Raw genomic sequence first — 20,668 nt, forward strand, 5'->3', positions numbered from 1 at the left:
TCTTGAGGATTTAGTTGACCGTTTTGACACATGTCGCAACCGAAACAGGGTTCAGATCTTGTGACTTGCGTCCTTGAGTAGCCTCAGGGATCAACTGCATGTTAGCAAATCTCGACGCGTCAGGCCTACGGTGGACCCTTTCTGTCTGTTGGGTGGTCCAGCAGAAGGATGAGATGAAGGCGGGAATAAGCCAGGCTGGGCTGAAGGAAAAGGGTGGCGTCTCCAAACCTGTCTCTTGGCTCCAAGCTTTGGCAGCCGAAATGCCGAAGCCAGCGCCTGAGCGCGGTGGCCTCTGGGAGTTGTAGTCCAGCTGGAAGGCTCTCAGGGTTTTCGAGGTGGCGGACCATGAGCCTGTGGACTACAACTCCCGACGCCGCATCAGGAGGTCCAGTGGGTGGGAAGAGCCCCCAGGAGCTCAGTCCCGGGTTCCTGGATCCGCTGTGACAGCAGCTGCAGGAAGCAGGCGGGCGCTGCCCGGGTCGTAGGCCTGTTCTCGGAGGGGAGAACGCTGGGCATTTCCCCCACGTAACTCCCATCTCTGGGCCTAGAGTCTGTGCATGGCGAAGTCCCCGGGGAACTCTACCCTGGAGGAGATTCTGGGGCAATATCAACGGAGTCTCCGGGGTGAGTTGCTCCGAACCTCTGTGCCTAGCCCCTAGGTACCCAGGGCCTCGTGGTCTGAAGCAGACCAGGTGTGTTTCCTAACACCTTGGTTCGACCCCAGCCAGGGTGCAGAAGATGGATGGTGCTGTGATTTTTTGAGGAGGATGAAATAGTTTGACTTTGTTCTCATGGTTAAGCAGCGTTATTTCCTTAGATTCCCATAGTTACCTGAACCAACTCCTTGATTTTAACTTGTGCATCTCTCTCTGCCAGCCCCGGCAGAAACTCTTGAATGGCTCTAGGTCACTTTACCCTGTTCCCATGCTTTGCTGTTTAATCCAATAAATTTCTGATTCACACTTTATACACATTCCAATTATAGCATAGTATATCGAATGTGATTTACAGGACTAGGAAAAAACAAAACACGAGTAATTATTTTAATCACAACAGCTTCTACTTATTGATCTAGGCTATTTACATATAGTAACTTATTTAAAACTTACAAAAATCTTATGAATATATCTGTTTTATATATGGGGAAATCGGAACTGAGAGAGGTTAAATTACTGGCCAAAGCCCACACAACTGGTTAGTGGCAGAGCCAGGTATCATCTGGCTTGTCTGCCTCAAAGCTTATGGTTTTCTTTATTAAGCAAGTCATAATTACGATTTTTGAAATAGTTCATTGATTCAGATTTTCTTAGTACAATATGCCGTCTGTAGAAGTGGTATCTGTACTTATAGACCTTGGACAACATATATCACCTCTAGAAATCTCAGTTCTATTATGGTGTAATGGAAGTTATGATTTGTCTACAAGATTATTTTGAGGAACAAATGAAATAATCCCCATAAAGCAGTGATTTTAAGACTTTTAAAAATGGTTAACTATAGTAAGAAATATATTTTATATGGGGGCATATAAAATATATGCATTATATGCATAGAAACTAAAAGGTTTCACTGAATAATTTTAATTCTACTAAATGTAATACATTCTGTTTTTGGTTACATTTTCCTAACCCTCTACGTCATGACCATTTTAAACATTTTGAATATTAATATATGCAACAAATATTAATTTAGGGCCTAGTATGTGTTAAGCATACTAGGTGCTGGAATGCAATAGGGAATTAAACAAAGTTCCTGTCCCCATGGAGCCTCTGGATTAGAAGAAGAGAAAGACAATGTGCAAAATAATTATAGATTACTATGATAGAAAATAAGGGTAAAGATCAGTGCTTAGCAGATAAGCACTCATTAAATGTTAGCTTCTGTTTATACTTGTTACTTGCAGCAAAGTGAAGGTTTTTCAAGATTAGAAAGTTTTTCTCATGACTGTAGACTTTGTAAGGATTATTATTTATGGTCAACATCTATCTATCGGTAGTGCTACAAACTGGGAACATTCTCAGTATTCAAATTGTAGGAATAAAAGAATTGTTTGTAATGAACACCTTCATCAGCCTTCTGATGTGTCAAGAGCTGTTAAATACAGAAATAACCCTTTTAATTTTTCATTTGGAAGCAAGAAAAATACTGTACACAATGGTATGAGTGATTTTGTTTAATTTTTGAGATTGGAAAAAATTTTTGGTTTTTATTTTAAGTTTTTCCTAACGCTTATCTTCCTTTGACCTTATTTTAAGCCTTTGTGTAATTGCTGAAGGCTATTTAATATTGGGTATTTTGATTCAGTGAAGGGATTATTTTCAAACTAGTGTTGTAGTAATATGTTTAATACCAGTGGTACTGTTTTCAATTATCACAGAATGAAGAGTTTTCATTCAAGGATAATAACTTTTAAAATAAATTTAAAATAAAATTTAAATTTAGTGTGATAACAATATAAAATGGTGAATACATTTCATGAAGAGCAAACAAAAGGGATAGAAAAAGTTAAATAACTTTTTAAAAATTTAAGTCATAATCTCAACAATGAATCAAGAAATTGAACCTGAAATTGTTTATGGTTTTTCAGGACATATTATTTACCTAGTAAATTTTTATTTTTGTATGTTAGTTTATATAACAACTTGTAGAAGGAAACAACATAATTAACCCTCAACCTAAGTACAATCAGTTCTTCACTTTACAGATGTGAATTGCCACTTTTAAGTAGGGCAATTCTTTTAAAATAAAACATTTTTTTTTCTGAATAAGCAAAATATGGTGGAGTTATTTAATATGTAGAGCTTCATTTTTTTGAGTGTGCCTATTGATTTAAAAATTGTGTTACTATAAGTCAGATAAAATGCAATTTAAAGTTCCTTATTTTTTTTGGTTATGTTGTTTTGTTTTGTTTTGGCTATCCACCAGTATTTTCCCAAAATGTTTTGCCTAGTTCTTGCTTAATGGAAGCCTTATAAACAGTCTCAGTCGTTCCTCACCAGTTATTCCTGGTTTTTAAACAACTGTACATATAATCATTACTAATCAACTGAACGTATAATCATTACTAATATTCCTTTATTTATATTCAGCCAGGAAATAGTCACTTAAAAATGCTTTCATGGCAGGGATTGGTGGTTCAGCCTGTAATCCCAGCACTTTGGGAGGTCGAGGCATGTGGATTGCCTGAGCCCACGGGTTTGAGACCAGCCTGGGCTACTTGGCGAGACCTCGTCTCTACGAATAAATCAAAAATGAGCCGGGCGTGGCAGTGCGCACCTGTAGTTCTGGCTATTTGGAAGGCTGAAGTGGAAGGATTGCTGAAGCCCAACAGGTTGACGCGGTGGCCATGAGTGTGCCACTGCACTCTAGCCTGGGTGACAGAGTGAGACTCCAACTCAAAAAAAAAGATTTGAGCAAGGCATGGTGGTTCATGCCTGTAGTCCCAGCTGCTCAGAAGGAGGTTGAGACAGGAGGCAGGAGGATCACTTGAGCTCCAGAATTCAAGGCTGCAGTGAACGGACCACAGAGCAAGAAACAAAACAAACAAATGAAAACTCTAATGTGGAAACTGAGCCAAAATTTACTTTCTATTTATCTATCTGTCTATTTATTTATTTTGAGTTGCAGTCTCACTCCATCGCCCAGGCTAGAGTGCAGTGGCATGCTCACCGCCACCTCAGCGTCAACTTGCTGGGCTCAGGCGATCCTTCTGCCTCAGCTTTCCAAGTAACCAGAACTACAGGCACGAGCTACCACGCCTGTCTAATTTTTGATTTTTATTGTAAAGGTGAGGTTTCCTCAAGTTACCCAGGCTGTTCTTGAACCGTGGTCTCAGGGAATCCCCCCATCTCAGCCATCCAAAGTGCTGGGATTACAGACTTGAGCCACCGCGCCAGGCTACTTATTTATTTATTTATTTTATAGAGACTGGGTCCTGCTATGTTTCCCAGGCTGATCTTGAGTACCTGGACTCAAGCAATTCTTCCACCTGTCTCCCAAAGTGCTGGGATTATAAGTATAAGCCACCATACTGGCCTTTTTACTTTTAATGCTTGGATAGAAATCTTGCCTTGCCTTGACCCTGATGATAATGGAGCAGCCGTGGAAATAAAGAAGCCCATTTTGCTCTACATTCTCCTTTCACCAGTCCCCTTATTCTCAAAGGCATTTAGTGTTTGACCCTTTTAAAGTCATCACTGGCCAGGTGCAGTGACTCATGCCTATAATCTTAGCACTTTGGGAGGCCGAGTCGGGAGGATCACTTGCGCCTAGGAGTTCAAGACCAGTCTAGGCAACATAGCAAGACCTCCTCTCTCGGTTAAAAATTAGCCGAGTGTGGTGGCACATGCCTGTGGACCCAGCTACTCAGGAGGCTGAGGCAGAAGGGTCACCTGAGCCCTGGAGGTCAAGGTTACAGTGAGCTGCGATCATGGCACTGCACTCTAACCTGGGTGAGAGAGTAAGACTCCAACTCAAAAACAAATGAAGTATAAGAATACAATAAATAAAATAAAGTTATCTCTTGCTTTGGGTTTCCTATGACCCCTTTGTAAGAAATCGAAGAAGTTTAATGATTCTCCTTCAAAACAAGAATTCTGCAAGGCTTTGTTGCCCCACAGATATGTTATATTATTCCTACATAGTATATGATTAGAAAGTTTCCAATCTGGTAAAAAGTGGGCATATCCCAGGGAGTCACGGAATTTAATCTAGAACTGGAAGTGATTTGGGAGATCTCCTGGCAGTATAGTTAGGTATTTGTTTATTTACTCTGTAGATAGCTGTAATTCAAGACCCACAGAATGGCTGAGAACTATATTTGTAACTGAGGAGGATAGCAAATGCCCCTCCTTTAGCTGAACTCAACACCTCATGGTATAAGACCATAAAGCATATATAATAAGCTAGTTTATAGCCAAGAAGGAAGGAGAAAAGTCTAACAGGCTCTCCAAGCTCTATTTTAAGTTCTGCGCACTTGAGCGTAGGGATATGACACTAGAAAGGAGATAAATTGCTAGAAATGCACTGTCCTGCCTTGATAACAGAATCATGTCTCATCTATTGTTGTGTTGGATACGGATACAGTTATCAACACCTATGTACATGACCCACCTATTCACCTAGTTTCTAGCCACCTTTGGCTGGGTAAGCAAAAATGAAACAAACTTGTAGTGTGATATGAATACATCATTTCATTTTTATATAAATTTTGTATGTTGATTTTCCCCTTTCTTTTAACATTTTGGAGTTCCAGCCTTTAGGTGAATTTGTGGGCCAAAGTATGTTGGAGTCAGGGGAGAAAATATGGAACTAGGAGTCAGGTAACTGAACTCACTTTTGCTTTGCTGATACCATCTGTGTGACCTTATGCAAGTTAATAAACTGATCTTAGATTCCTGTTTCCTCATCTGTGAAAATAAAAAGTTTGGACTGGATGTGAGAATGACTGACTTTAGGAGCCAAGCAGATGACAAAATGTATGATTGAATCAGTAGAAGACACTAGGGAATGGTGAGGCTTATGGCCAAACTGGGAAGTTTATGCTTTCTCTAAAAACATTTTAAGTTCTTACTCTCCCTTTTCTTCCTTTTTGTCCTCGCTTTCTCCCTCTTTTCTTTCCTCTCTTCTTCCAAGAAGAAAGCCAAGCAAAACACATCCAGAACCTGATTCTCTCTCTAGACACCACTACTCTTTGATCCTGGATTTTTAATGTTTCTTCCACCAATACTGGTTGGACCACATTCATGATAAAGGCTGTGTTTCTGTCTTATGGAAATGAGAGTAAGGAGTTGAAGTAAGTACATAGAAAGAGGATGAATAAGGGAAAAAAATATATAATGCTAGGGATGGTCTTCATCTTTATAAATTGATCTATTTCAAGAAAACCAAAGATAATGTTGACTTTTTGTGTTTTGCTTGTATATAATTAACTCATCTATCCAGATCCTGCAGCAAAGAGTTCTTCTCTGGCCGGGGAAGGACTCACATCTGTAGAAGGACTGTGTTACTCCTACTAGCCAATAATTTGGTCAGTGTATTAGCCAGCAATGAAATCATCAAGACCTTTGGCAGACTTAAGAAAGCTTGTGTGTAACTTAAATAAAAGTTTCTTTTTTCCTCAGGTTTTCTCATAAAACTTGTATTCTTTTTTTTTCCAAATATTTTCTGGATTTTTAAAAAGTCTTTGCCATATACATATATATACACACACATAAATATACACACACACATAAATATCAGTTTATTTTTTGCCGAAAATTTTAAATGTGTATATTCATTTATTTTGTTTTATAGACTCATGTGGCTTTTCTTCATAGTTTTAACTTGTATGGCTTTTTCTATAACTGGAATAGAAAAGCCAGTAGAATCTAATCTCTACATTCCTTTTTTACGACTGGTGAGATAAAATGGGCAAAAGACAGGATTTAACAACCAGAAAAGAATACTTTACAAATAAATAGTTCTCCCTGAAGTAATCTAGAACCAAATTATGGGTCAGTGCTATGAAATTATAAGGGCACTTTCACATGTTCTTGGTCAGAAAAGGGATAGATTACATTGTTTTCAAACTAATTAGACACTGAGAATAATTAGATTCTCTCTTGGGATGTTTAAAGACATATGCTCTGATTACATCACCAGTTTGTGCTAAGGTTTTTATCTTTTATCTAATGAGAACTCTTCTCAGAGTCCGGAGGTAGCTTGAAATGCATTTGGCACTTGCTAAAGCAATCTGAATCATGGGAGAACTTCATGAAAGCCCACTGGACTACATAAAAGAATGGCCTCCGGGCCAGTATTGCTTCATGTTTTAGGCCTAGAAACAAAACTAGGCTAAATATGAGTTCTGAACTCTTGGTTACAGTGGATATAACATCTCTTCCTGACCTGAAGCAGAAGTATCCTATCATGGCAATGATGGTGTCAGGTTATACCCTGCCCACCACCACTATTGTGGCCAAATAGCTTACCATCATGCCCATTCTTCAAGAGGTGGTGGCACTTACAAAATAGTAATGTGGTCAGTATGACAGGCAGTCTCTCCTCAGGGTTGAACCCATCCTAGCTTAATCTAAACCAGTGATTCTGGGGATCTGTCTTCCCACAGGATACTTGGTAATGTCTAGAGATGTTTTTGATCATCCAATTGGAAGTGGAGGGGCATCTAGTAGGTAGAAGCCAGGGATGCTGCTAAACTTGCATAACACAGCCCCTTACAACAAAGAATTATCAAGTCCAAAATGTCAACAGTATTGACAGTGACAAACCATCATCTAGAAGTAGCAAGACTTTGCTCATAGCCCTTGCTCTGCAAGAAAACTTCAGAGTAATTACAATGAAGGATACACAGGTTGTAATTGCTTATTATTTTATCTATATGTGTGTCTGTCAGCCTGGATAGGATTACATCTTTATCAGTGGAACGTGACAGGTGCATAAGTTCTTTTGGTGCCAAAGAAATACCAGGTGTATCTCTCAGAGTGCATATAGCCAGCCTCCTGGATTTGCCAACACTCATACATCATTAATGATCTTCCAGACACCACTTTCTTAAGATGTTTACATTCTTGATCAGATTATCTTTTAATGCTGGCGCCAACCACTTTAGCATGTCTTTCAGTCTTAGGGGATAGTATTTTCTTTGATATATTTTTTAAAATTTCTGCATTGTACTTTTAATCTCTTTCTCTCTTGTCATTGTCATTTACAAGGCTGGCTTTGTCTGATTTGGGGGTTTGTTTTTATCTTAGTCTTGCTACCTGTTGGTCCCTGGTAAACAGTGACAGCAATCTTCTGAACTAGGCTGAGGGCCAGTCAAATGTGGACAAACACATGTACCTCTTATCTCACTGTGGTTTCATTTTTCTGCTGGTCTGCCCTAGTCTAAGCTTGTGTTGAGAACTGTAGTGCATCTCATATCTCAGCCTAAGGAGGCATGGTTCATTGCATATTTTCTCAGAGACAGCTGGGCGCTTCACAGGGAGTGGTTCCCCCGCCCTGTCACCAGGGCAATTCTTTCACATCTCCCAGGACAGATGGAGAACAGTAGACAGTAGACATTAATAATTCACAGTATGTACATAACTGGCAATCCTTCCAAGACTGAGCCAGACTTGCATTTTGTTCAAAAACATCTTAAAGAAGAGAGGCCAATGGTGAACTAGGAGTTAGAACATAGGGAATTGGGAAAATGGACTAAGAAAATGAACAGGACAGACTTAAATGTGTCAGCAGCCATCAGCTCAGGAACCTTTTAAGTGCTCTCTGTACTGATTGATGCTTGGATAATGGACTGGCAGAAATATTACATTCATGTGATCTGTAGTACTCAGGGGTCCTGTTTGTGTGTGTATTCATAATTAAGTTTATATTCAGTTCCTGGTTGCTGCTAGAGAAAATAATCAGGATGCACTGTGAAATACTCTTACTGTGCTCTCAGGAGAGAAGAGGAAATGAGTGTTCTTGGTTAGAGACAGATAAAGCTGTGTCCTATTAGCAGTTGGATAGGAAATGATAACTGGAACCTCCTGTCTAACCTGGTTTTCTTAAGTGGAAGAAGCATATACTACATCTGGGGAATAGTGTTCTTAGTAAGGATTATGGGGACTTCAGTTGCAATGGCTCCAGTTGGAGAGTGATGGATTTCATCTGTCTTGAATCATCTGAGTGTTATAATTCCTCAGGATTAACTCTGTCCCCATGTATAATTATGTTGTTTTGTATATATCTGAAAAGCATTTAGCATGTTTTGAAATATAATATATAAATGACATAAAATATGACTTCATGTTTTCGTTTTGGACATAATTCTTGCAAATTCTTCCTCTTCCTCTCTGACTCTAGTAACTCTGAAGTAAGTAGTTGGAGGGGGGGAAAAAAAACCCAAAGCCTTGTGTATCATTCTTCTGAGATGGTTGTTGAATTCACTATCTCATTATTTCACATATTATTCTCATAATACAATTTAACATGCAGTCTTTGAATGTCATAAATGCTAAAAGATTAAACAAGAATATTAGAAAAGGAATTTAAAAGGGCTCTTAAAATCCTGCCATCATTGTACTCTGATGAAAAACTCTATTTATAGGGACATGCAAATTTTCAGATTTCCTTTCTTTTTCCTAATGCAGTTTCTTAGCTTTTACTCAGATGAGATATAAATAAATAATTATCCTTCATCTTGGAGGTGAAGCCATTTGATGGATCCATAGAACACATTTTTATGTTATTCAAACCCTCTGTTTCCTTTCTAATGGAGTCAATAAAGATAAGTGCTTTATTCATAGACTAAAGGGCATACATTAAAACTCTGTGAACTAAATTGCTTATCATGTAACACTCTGATCTTCCTTTTACTATCACTGTTTCTTATATTTCTAAAGCCAGGAATGCGTCTTAGCTAAACTTTCTTAAAACTCATGATGAGTAAGAGGAGGCCAGAATGGGTTAGTAATCAGCACCAAATTCATTTCAAAGAAAGATCTGTGTGGAAATAGGATTGGTCCAGAGAAAAATGTAGTGATAAATTCACTGGGTCTCCTGTGTAGTTGAATAATACAATTTCATTGTTGAACCCTGACCTGAAAGACCTATTCCCTTTAGTTTAATTAAGGTAGAAAATGAGTTGTTTTAAGTAAAGATGTTAAATATTTTGTAAAAATGGAAACTGTGTTTCAAGGTCCTGTAGAATATTTCTTATAAATATGTTTTCATACTTGGTTGGTAATTAATCAGGTTTCTTTCATGCCATGGCAGTTAGATGACCTCTGGTGCTAGTCATCTGGAGGCTACACTGGGCTGTTGGGTGAGAATGGAGGTAGTTCCTTCTTCATGTAATCTCCTCTCCTCATGGCCTCTCCACAGGTCTCTCCAGCAGGGTAGCCAGACTTACTACTTAGTGGCTTAGGGCTTGCAAAAACATTCCAAGAGGTAGCAGAAGCTGCCAGTCCTTTTCGAGGCTTGGGTCTGGCATGTAAAACTTCTACTGCATTCTATTGATAAATGCATGTTATAGGCCCACTCAGTTTCAAATTAGGAGGGGACAAAGGGATGTGGCTGAGTTCCTTGGGGACTATTTTTCGAGATGAACTATCATGTCAAATATATTGCATTTTAGACAGTTTATGTTATGTGTGTGCTAGTTAGTTTAAGCTTCAGTTCTAGGATGGCGAGTTGCACTAACCAAGAATCTATTCATGAGGCATAGTCAGCTAGCAGTGTATAAGAAGCACTGTACTACAAGGGCTGCTACTATAAGCACTTCAGATACTCAAATTTTTATCAAAACGAAGCCAGGCAGTTGAATGTCTCTTGGGGGTAGGAGTGTCCTGCCCCCAGGGACTATGAGGCTTCCCTAGGCTAGAGCTTGGCGTGACAGAGTTCTTGCTGGTTCTACCTACCCATCCCAGTGTCTCCAGATGGGATAGAAGAATCTTAGGCATTAAGGGGAAAGTGAGCGCTTCCCCTGGCCAGTTACTGTTTGATGCAGGTTAGTGGGGGGAGTTCTGCCATTTAATTGTCCTGCTAGTGGTACACATATAATGAGTAGCAACTACTGTAGTGATAGAAACCTAAGAGATCATCCAACTTAACCACTAAAATATGAACCTAATATTCTCTCACTTCCTCTGGCACGTTCCTCGGCAAGCTAGAAAGAAAATTCTGCTTTTTTCCATAAATTACACGAAAACAAAATTTTTCCTCTTGAGACAGCCTTGTTGAACAAGTGTCCATGTGGTCACCCGTGTGGTTATTGGCCCTGACTTTCATCAGGTTGTTATTGCAGAACGTGCCAATAGAAGCATTCACCAACTGACATGTGTCCTGACAGAAGGTGATGTCACTGTGAGAGAAGATGCACCAGATCCTTCTTTTAGCACCAGGGTGGGAAATGAGGACGTTCAGACGGCCTGGCCTGAGCTGCAACTCAGCCCTGCTGGTGAGTGTGAATGTCAGTCCTAGCCGGAATGACACAGAGTGAATTTTTAAAATTCCATACAATAATAACCTTATTCCATTCTCCACTCTGCTACTAGGATCTTATTCCTGAAACAAATTACAAGAAATCAAAATTTTTCCTCTTCAATATAATTCCCTTGCTTAATATTTTTTCCTTTGATTTCCCAAAGCCTATAGGCTAAAGTCCAAAGTTGTTAGTATGAGATAACAACATTTTCCTAAGATAGCTCCTCCAATTTGCTTCTTCAGGTCATTTTTCTATCCTTCTCATCCTAATTATCCATCTCACAAGTCATGTTCTAGTTACACCAACCTCCTTCCTAGGCTTCTGTGCTTTTACATGTACAGTGCTTTCTAACTAGAATTTTTACTCACCCCTTTCTGCTTGGCGAATTCTTATTATCTCCTCTATATAAACTGGCACAATTAGGCACTTTCTCTTTTTGTAGCACTATGTACAGCTCTAAGTCTACATACTGAGGTATTTTATATCAGTGTATCTCTCTTGCTTATGAGAGTCTTAGCTCTTAAAAAGAAGAAAATTTTTTAATGTTGGTCTTTGTGTCTCCAATCAATAGCACAGTTCTTGATGCATAATGTACATTTCAGCAATTTTTATTAGATGAAAGGATGATAAGTGGTAATAAACCACAGATCTCAAATAAGGTTATAAACCCATTGCTTTTGCTCTGTAGTAAATCAGCTTGAAGCTTTGTTGCGCCAACAAGCAACTAAGGAAAGTGAGGTATCTCCATCAAGAAGACGAAAAATGTCCCCTTTGGTAAGTATCAATTTTTGCAAACTGGCAGAGCATTAGTTTTCTAACTATGTTTTACTTCATAGTGTCACTTTGTCGTATATGTTGTAGACCAATTCTAACCAGGAAATGTTGATAGTTTAAGCATTAAAATAAATTATCTCTCCTTTGATTATTTTAGTTGAAGAAAAGAGATTTCCATATGAGGGAATTTTGACTTTTTAAATTAATTATTTACTTAAAAAATGTAAGTAAGAGAATAATTTGGAGAATTTATTTTGCAATGATTAGTAAATATATGAGAGGAACAATATATATAAAATATAATTTGTAGTAATTTCTTTATTAGAGGGTCGTGTCTATATTTGATCATTTTTTGAAGTTACTTAATTATCATTCTATCCCTCATTTGTAATACTCTTATTGTGAATGCCAAACCTGAATATATTTTAACTTGTTAAAAGATATGGTTATAAAACAGTATGATGTATAAGAAGTCATACACTCTATTTCTTCTGAGGTTGTTTTTTCATTTACCTTCACAGAGTGTATTATTCCTGATTGAAGCATTTTATATGCTAAAGGCTGAGCTACATGTGAAGGAAAGAACTCTAGACCAGCTTTAAATGGCCAAAATAATAGTCAAGGCCTTAGTTCTATCTCGGGTCTATCACATACTCTCTAGAAGGATAATGCCCCTATCTTGCAGAGTTTTTGCAATAATGAGATAAGATTACATACTTAAAATTCTTCAGAAATCTATGATGTGTGACACAAATATAACGTGTCATAGCAGCAGTAACCATGTTGCATTTTCAGTGTATGTGATAGTTGAATACAAAGCCTACATGTTGAAAACTATAGAGTTGTGTCACTTTCTTTTTTTTTTTACAGCTGAAATGTCAGAATAATATCACCATATTAACACTTTATTCCAAGTTGACATATACTTTTATGCTTTATTCCCACTTTAGAGAAATGTACTTCATATGTATATTCAAATTTATAGATATATATTATTTTAATGAAACATTTCATCATTTAATGAATGTATTAACTGACATCTGGTTTCTACTCTTAAGCACTCAGTGTGTGGAGTGCTTTTAAGTCTATTAGATGAAGTTGCCAAATCTGTTGAATGTGTAGACAGACTGCTAGCTTTTTAAAAACTGATCAGTGATATGATGGAGCTTACTGAAACAACATAGGCAGGAAAAGTTTCACTAAGAGGATTGGTTTAGTACATACAAAGTATACTTTAAAATACACATTCAGCTGGGCATGGTGGCTCACACTTGTAATCCCAGCACTTTGGGAGGCAAAAACAAGAGGATTGCCTGAGTCCAGGGGTTCGAGACCAGTTTGGGCAACTTGGCAAGACCTCATCTCTACAGTAAATAAAAAAATTAACCAGGTGTGATGGCGTGTGCCTATGGTTCCAGATACTTTGAAAGTTGAGGTAGAAAGATCATTTGAGCTCAGCAGGTCGAGGCTGCTGTGGCTGTGATTGTGCCATTGCACTCCAGCCTGGGTGACAGAGAGACTCTGACTCAGACAAACAAACAAAACACAGGTCTATTTATATGGAGCTGTGTAAAAGAATGAAACTTAGACTCTTAGTGTATATAGCCTATCTGTAATAATCATAAGCCATAATAGTAATAATTATCTTTTTAAGATTGCGCCCTTAGAAGGCACTTTAATAGCCAGTATGATATATCAGATATGTAAGGATATATTGAGAGTGATACTGAAACACTGTTGAGATGGAAAATATATTAATACTTATAATTTTAAAATGTAAATATTCCTCAATGTATACACAAATGATTTCATGTGAACATTTTTTGTACAGTATTAGCTTGAATTTTTTATTTTTCATGTTGACTTTATCCTAAATATACATAGTGATAATATATATTTGCCTACGTTCTTGACCCATGTTTATTAATGTAAATGATTATCATTATTTGATTTCTACTCACCACAGATAATTCATTTAAGTTACTTTGGTTTTTAAATTTCTTAAATATATCAAAAAACAAAGTTCTCTTTTATTATTCTGCCATGAAAGCTAGCACTTCATCATTATTTAGAACTTCTGCTGGGCTGAGAAATAGGATGACTGAGAACAGAAACTGTGTCTTATCTCCAGCCATTTCTCTGAGTTTGTTTAACTGGTTGGCTCTCATTTTCCCTTTCTCTTATTTCCTGAACCATTTGATTTTATGAACCATTTCACCGTCATTTTAAAATAAAGTGAGTTAAACATTTAAAGTCAGTTCCAGGAATGCTATAGAACTAAATAGCATTAACACTTTTTCTGAAGTCTCTTCGTTGTTCTTCTTAGTGCAGTGTATCTCTACTTCAGGGCTCTACTCTTGGAGACTTTTTTACAGAACATCATAATCTTGATTTGTCTTGAGTACTAGGGTCAAAAACAAACAAACAAACCAAAAAACTGCTGGGTGCAGTACCTCACGCCTATAATCCCAGCACTTTGGAAGGTCAAGGTGAGAGGATTGCCTGAGTCCACGGGTTTGAGACCAGTCTGGGCAACTTGGCAAGACTTCATCTCTACAATAAATCAAAAAATTTCTGAAAATATATAGAATGGCAAAATGGCTAAAAATGGCTGGGTGTGGAGGCACGTGCCTGCAGTCCCAGATCCTTGAATGGCTGAGATGAAAGAATCACCTGAACCCAGCAGGTCAAAGCTGCGGTGGCCATGAGCGTGCCACTGCACTCCAGCCTGGGCACAGAGTGAGACTCTGACTCAAAAAAAACAAAAACAAAACAAAACTGTGTTTTGCTAATGCATCCTTTTTGAGATGGAATTTTACCTCATTGACTCATACTTGGTATCAAACATTTTTCTAAAGAATCTCTTCTTCAGGAAGCTGCCCTATAGTTTTAGCTAGCAATCTTCTCCCATGGCAGTTTTCTGGAGAGAGTTGTCCCTTGTAGCTCAGCATTAATGAATGGAATTCTTCATTTCCAGATTGTTAAAATAGGCAATTCATTTCCAGTCAGTTATACTACTCCAGTGTTTCTTCATTTGCAGTGTGCTTTTTTATAACCACTTTCACTGTCCATCTTTATAAAATGATATTCACATCTCTGATCTTGTATCTTGTGTGAAATTCATGGGATGGAGAAATATTATTTGCTGCATTGTGGTCTATTCTATGTTAATATCACATCAGTGCTAAATTAAGTATGGAGGGGATACCAGCTGATTCTTTGCTAAATCCAAACATGTTTAACTTGGCTTTTTTTTTTGTCTTAGAGGTCATTAGAATATGATGGAATCAATGTGTCTACTCTGCACCACTTTGTTCCTATTATTAATGACCAGTCTCAATATATTCATCATTTAGAGGCAGAAGTCAAATTCTGCAAGGTAGGTTTCTCATTAAGAATTTAAACCTCAATAAAATTAAGGTTTATATTAATAACACTTTGTATAAAAATTTTCCATTATTAGTTTTCATGTTTGTAGCAATACATTGATAATTGCTATTCTTATATGATTGAAGGACTGATGCGTTACAGGAACTTACCATACAGGAATGATACTATTCACCATGCTATTTCTGATTGCTTGGTTTCCTAGTAGTCCATTATTGTGTCTGATATTTGTAGCATGCTCTCATATTTTGAAATTTTTCCTTTCTATCCTGTTTACTTTAGCCCAGCAGATGGTAAATGCTTTGGAATACTAATATCAATCATTCTCCCATACTTGTCAAGTTATTGGAGCTGTGGTACAACAATTAGGGATTCTAAACTGGTAGACCAAATCTTCTCCATTGTCAGTATTAAGGCTCTTACCTTGACCTTGAATGATAAGAATGGCTCATAGGGTACTAGTAGTAATGATCAAGAAACCAAATGCATCACCTATGGCTTATAACGCTGCACAGTTTTATGTTCAGCTATGTGCAGCTTACAAATGTCGTTAGTACCATTAGAGCCTTTCTGTCTTCCCCAAGTAAGTCACTGTTTTAGTTTTTTTCTCCTCTCTGTCTCTGTCTCTCTCTGTCTTTCTCTTTCTTTCTAACATCAGTATATTAGATTTTGTGATATTTTTATAGGAATTTCTGATATCTTTTGTAATATATGTACATATATATGTATATATATATAATATATCAGGTATTATATTTTCAACATTTTGGATGTTCTTTTAAGGTGCAAGGCCAGTATGTAACTTAAAGAACTTGTAGACATTTAACTGTCTTGATTTTACAAGGGAGTTCCTGATCTTAAGATGTAGTTTTTTTGTTTGTTCTTAAGGTATTCTTGGATTACCAGTAAAGCTGAAATAATATCCTAGGAACCATTCCATTAACAAGAATCTATTAATCCCTAAGATGCTGTGAATAAAACTTAAAAGATACAAAGCACAATAAATTTACGATCTGGTTGAGAAGACAGGCCAGGTATGGTGGCTCATGCCTGTAATCCTAGTATTTTGGGAGGTCAAGGCAAGAGAATCACATGAGTTTGAGAACAGCCTGGGCAATATAGTGAGATCTCATCTCTAAAAAAAAGAAAGAAAGAAAGAAAGAAAAAATCAGCCAGGTGTGTGGTGTCACATGTCTTTAGTCCCACCTGTTCAGTAGGCTGAGGTGGGAGGGTCACTTGAGCTCAGGTGTTCAAAGCTGTAGTGATCTGGGATCATGTCACTACACTCCAGCCTGGGCAGCAGAGCGAGACCCTGTGTCAAATAAATAAATAAACAAACAAATAAATAGTTGAGAAGACAGAACTATTACCTATAAGCACCATATCCTGCAATATAGAATATAGTATAGTCCTTTACTCCATGGTATAAACTACAAACAGAGAAGAAGGTTATGAAAGCTGATGTCTTTGGGAATGTCTTTATGGAAGAGGAAGGTCTTGAACCAGTCTTAAAGGAATAGGATCATTTATATCAGCAGCAGGGAGATGAAAGAGTTTCCATAAAGAGAACAGAAGCAATGAAAGGATGTATTCAGGGTGAATATGATTTGTTTGTGGGATGCCATAAAGCATCTATTTTACCTCCTACAATGGAGAATGTCTCATAGAAATAATAATTTTAATTAAAATAGTTTCTATGGTGAAATGAAAGATTACAGAAACCTTGAAAGTCAGACAGAGTATAAATTTGATACATTTAACAAGAGAGGAACAGAATGTAAGTAATGTTTAAGAGGCTTAGAAAGAATTTGTTTGTTTAGTAGACCTTTTTTTTTTTTTTTTTTTTTTTTGAGCAGGAGTCTCACTCCATCGCCCAGGCTGGAGTGCAGTGGCATGCTCATGGCCACTCCAGCATCAACCTGCTGGGCTCCAACAAGCCTTCTGCCTCAGCCTTCCAAGTAGCTAGAACTACAGGCGTGCACTACCATGCCTGGCTAATTTTTGATTTATTGTAGAGATGAGGTCTCACCAAGTTACCCGGGTTGGTCTCGAACCCGCAGACTCAGGCAATCCACTTGCCTCAAAGTGCTGGGATTACAGACTGAGCTCTGAGCCTAATAGACTATTTTTTAGATCAATTTTAGGTTTACAGAAAGATTGAAAGGAAAATGCATAGAGTTCCCATATATTCCTCTCATTTGCATCTCTCACCCAGGAGTTTCCCCTGTTATCTCACATCTTACCTCAGTAACATTTGTTACAATTTATGAACCAATATTATTACATTGTTATTATCACCTAAGTCTCCCAGTTTACATTAGAGTTCATGCTTTGTTGATACATTCTATGAATTTTGACAGCTATGTAATGACATATATCTATCATTATGGTATCATACATCCCCTGTGTTTCTCCTATTCATCCCTTCTCCCCTCCCCCCAAACACCTGGCAACCACTGATATCTTTACTGTCTCCATAGTTTTGTTTTTTGCAGAATGTCATATATTTGGAATTATAGTGTATGTAGTCTTTACTGACTGGCTTCTTTTACTTAATAGTATGAATTTAAGTTTCCTTCATGTATTTTCATAACTTGGTAGCTCATTTATTTTTGTTATTATTCAATTGTATGAATATACCATAGCTCATTTATCTATGCACATATCAAAGGACATCTTGGTTGCTTCCAAGATTTGACAATTATGGATAAAGCTGCTATAAGCATTTATGTGCTAGTTTTTGTGTGGATGTAAGTTTTTAATTCATTTGGGTAAATGCCAGGAAGCTCAATTGCTGGATCGTACATTAAGAGTATGTTTAACTTTGTTAGAAATTGCCTGTTTTCCAAAATGGCATTCCCACCAGTCATGAATGAGAGTTCCTGATACTCTACATCCTCATCCACATTTGGTGTCAACAGTATTTTAGATTCTAGCCGTTCTAATTGTTGTGTAGTGGAATCTCATTGTTGATTTAATTTCAACTCTCTGATCACATGTGATCATCTTTTCATATGCTTATCTTTCATCTATATATCATCTTTGGGTGAGGTGTCTGTTCATTTTCTTATTGTTGAGTTTTAAGAATTGTATATTTTTGATATCTTTAACAGATATGTCTTTTGCAATATTTCTCCTAGTCTGTAGCTTGTCTGTTGATTATCTTAGCAATATCTTTCAAAGAGCATAAGTTTTTAATCTTAATGAAATTTAACTTATCACCTTTTTTTCTTTCATAGTTGAACTTTTGATGTTGTATCTTAAAAATTATCACCAAACCCAAGTTCACCTATATTTTCTCCTTTGTTTTTAGAGGTGTTTTATAATTTTGTATTTTATACATAAACCTGTGTTTCATTTTGAGTTAATTTTGATATAAGATGTAAGATTTGTGTCTAGATTTTCTTCTTTTTTTTTTTTTTTTTGCATGTGGATATTCAATTGTTTCAACACAATTACTTGGAAAAACTATCTCCAGGGAATTGCCTTTGTTCCTTTGCCTGCAGTTATTCAACCATATTTGTGTGGATCTATTTCTGGGCTAACCTGTTCCATTGACATACTGTGGCTTTATATTAAGTTTTGGAGTTGGTAGTATGGGGACTCCAATTTTTGTTCTTCCTCAATATTGTGTTGGTTCTTCTGGGTCTTTTGCCTCTCCTTTATGATCAGTTTGTTGATATCTGCAAAATAGGACTTTGATTGGAAGTGTGTTGGGTCTATAGATAAAGTTGGGGAGAAGTTATATTTTGATACTATTGAGTCTTTTCCTCCATTGTACATAAACTATCTCTACTTTTATTTGAATCTTTGATTTCTTTCACTAGAATTCTATAGTTTTCCTTGTACAGATCTTTTACGTATTTTGTGAGATGTATAACTACATATTTAATTTTTTAGTGTTAGTATAAATGGTATTGTGCTTTTAATTTAAAATTCCAATTATCCATTGTTAATATAGAAGAAAGCAATTAACTTTGTATATTAACCTTGTATTCTGCAATCTTATTGTAAGTCACTTATTAGTTCTAGCATTTTTTATTGATTTGTTTGGATTCTTTTCATAGACAGTTATGTCATTTGCAATCAAAGACAGTTTTATTTCTTCCTTCCCAATATGTATTTTTTATTGTCTTATTGCCATAGCGAAGACTTCCAGAATGATGTTGAGCAAGTGTGAGAGAGGACATCCTTGCCTTGTTCCTGATCTTAGTGAGAAGCTATGTTTTTTCTCACCATAAAGTATGATGTTGGCTGTAGGTTATTTGTAGATGTTCTTCAAGTTATTTTCCTCTGTTCCTAGTTTGCTGAAAATATAGAAGTTTTTTGACTTACAATGGTGTTTACCAGATGATGTCCCGATAAACATATCATAAGTTTTCCTGATAAACATATCGTAAGTTAAAATGCATTTAATATACTAAATAAACAGAGTATCAGTTGTTTCTCCTCATGATCATGTGACTGATTGGGTGCTGTGGCTTGCTGCCACTGCCCAGCATCACAAGGAAGTATTACACTGCTTATTGCTAGCCTAGGAGAAGATCAAACTTTGAAACTTAACTTATGGCTTCAACTGAATGTGCATTGCTTTTGCATCATCATAAAGTTGAAAAGTCATAAGTTAAACCATTGTTAGTCAGGGGCCATCTGTGTTTATCATGAATGGCTGCTGCATTTTGTCAAATGCTTTTTCTATATCTATTGATATAAGCATATGACTTTCAAATGTTGAACTATTGTTGTATACTTAGAATAAATGCCCCTTGACCTTCGTATATAATTCTTTTTACACGTTGTTGATTCAGTTTGCTAATGTTTTTTGGGGAGTGGGTGTAGGGTTCTCACTCTATTGCCCAGGCTAGAGTACAGTGACAGGGTCACTATAGTCTTGACCTCCTAGGCTCAGGTGATTCTTCTACCTCAGCCTTCCAAGTAGCTGGAACTACAGGTGTGCACCACCACACCTGGTTTCTTTGTTTGTTTGATGGTTTGTTTGTTTGTTTGTTTGTTTGTAAAGATGAGGTCTTGATATGTTGCATAGGCTGGTTTTGAACTGCTGGGTTTAAGTGATTCTCCTACCTTGGTCCCCCAAAGTGCTGGGATCACAGGTATGAACCACTGCACTAGACTGATTTGCTATTATTTTGTTGAGTATTTTTACATCTAAGTCCTTGAGAGATATTGGTCTGTAGTTTTCTACTTTTTTTTTTTTTAAGTTGGAGTCTCTTTTTTGAGTTAGACTTCTTTGACATCATTATTTAGAAATGTTGTTTAATCATCAAGTATTTTGGAAGTTTTCCAGCTCTCTTTCTGGATGAGACTCCAACTCAACAGAGTGAGACTCCAACTCAAAAAAAAAGTCAATTAGATCTAATTCAGCTGTGTCCTTTCTGATTTTTATCATTTCTAATAGAAGTTGTTAAAATTTCCAACTAGTGCCTCATGCATTTTTATGCTCTTATTAGACATATATACATTAAGGATTGTTATGCCTTCTTGATGAATTGACCCCTTTATCTTTATTTTTAATTTTTTTCA

The 20,668-nt window shown here is 37.0% G+C and overlaps 1 protein-coding gene across 1 annotated transcript in view; it reads left to right on the forward strand.

Moving 5' to 3' along the window:
• Window positions 1-389: 389 nt before the first annotated feature.
• The window catches only part of SDCCAG8 (serologically defined colon cancer antigen 8), a 236,607-nt gene continuing 216,328 nt past the window's right edge, over window positions 390-20,668 (forward strand). Inside the window, exons 1-4 of the mRNA XM_008068997.2 lie at window positions 390-624; window positions 10,787-10,939; window positions 11,655-11,740; window positions 15,006-15,119. Coding sequence (XP_008067188.1) covers window positions 558-624; window positions 10,787-10,939; window positions 11,655-11,740; window positions 15,006-15,119 — 420 coding nt within the window. The 5' untranslated portion in view covers window positions 390-557. The remainder of the gene's footprint in view (window positions 625-10,786; window positions 10,940-11,654; window positions 11,741-15,005; window positions 15,120-20,668) is intronic.

This window comes from Carlito syrichta, unplaced genomic scaffold (assembly GCF_000164805.1).
Source record: "Carlito syrichta isolate Samal-C Ts95f unplaced genomic scaffold, Tarsius_syrichta-2.0.1 Scaffold311719, whole genome shotgun sequence".
Classification (NCBI taxonomy): domain Eukaryota; kingdom Metazoa; phylum Chordata; class Mammalia; order Primates; family Tarsiidae; genus Carlito; species Carlito syrichta.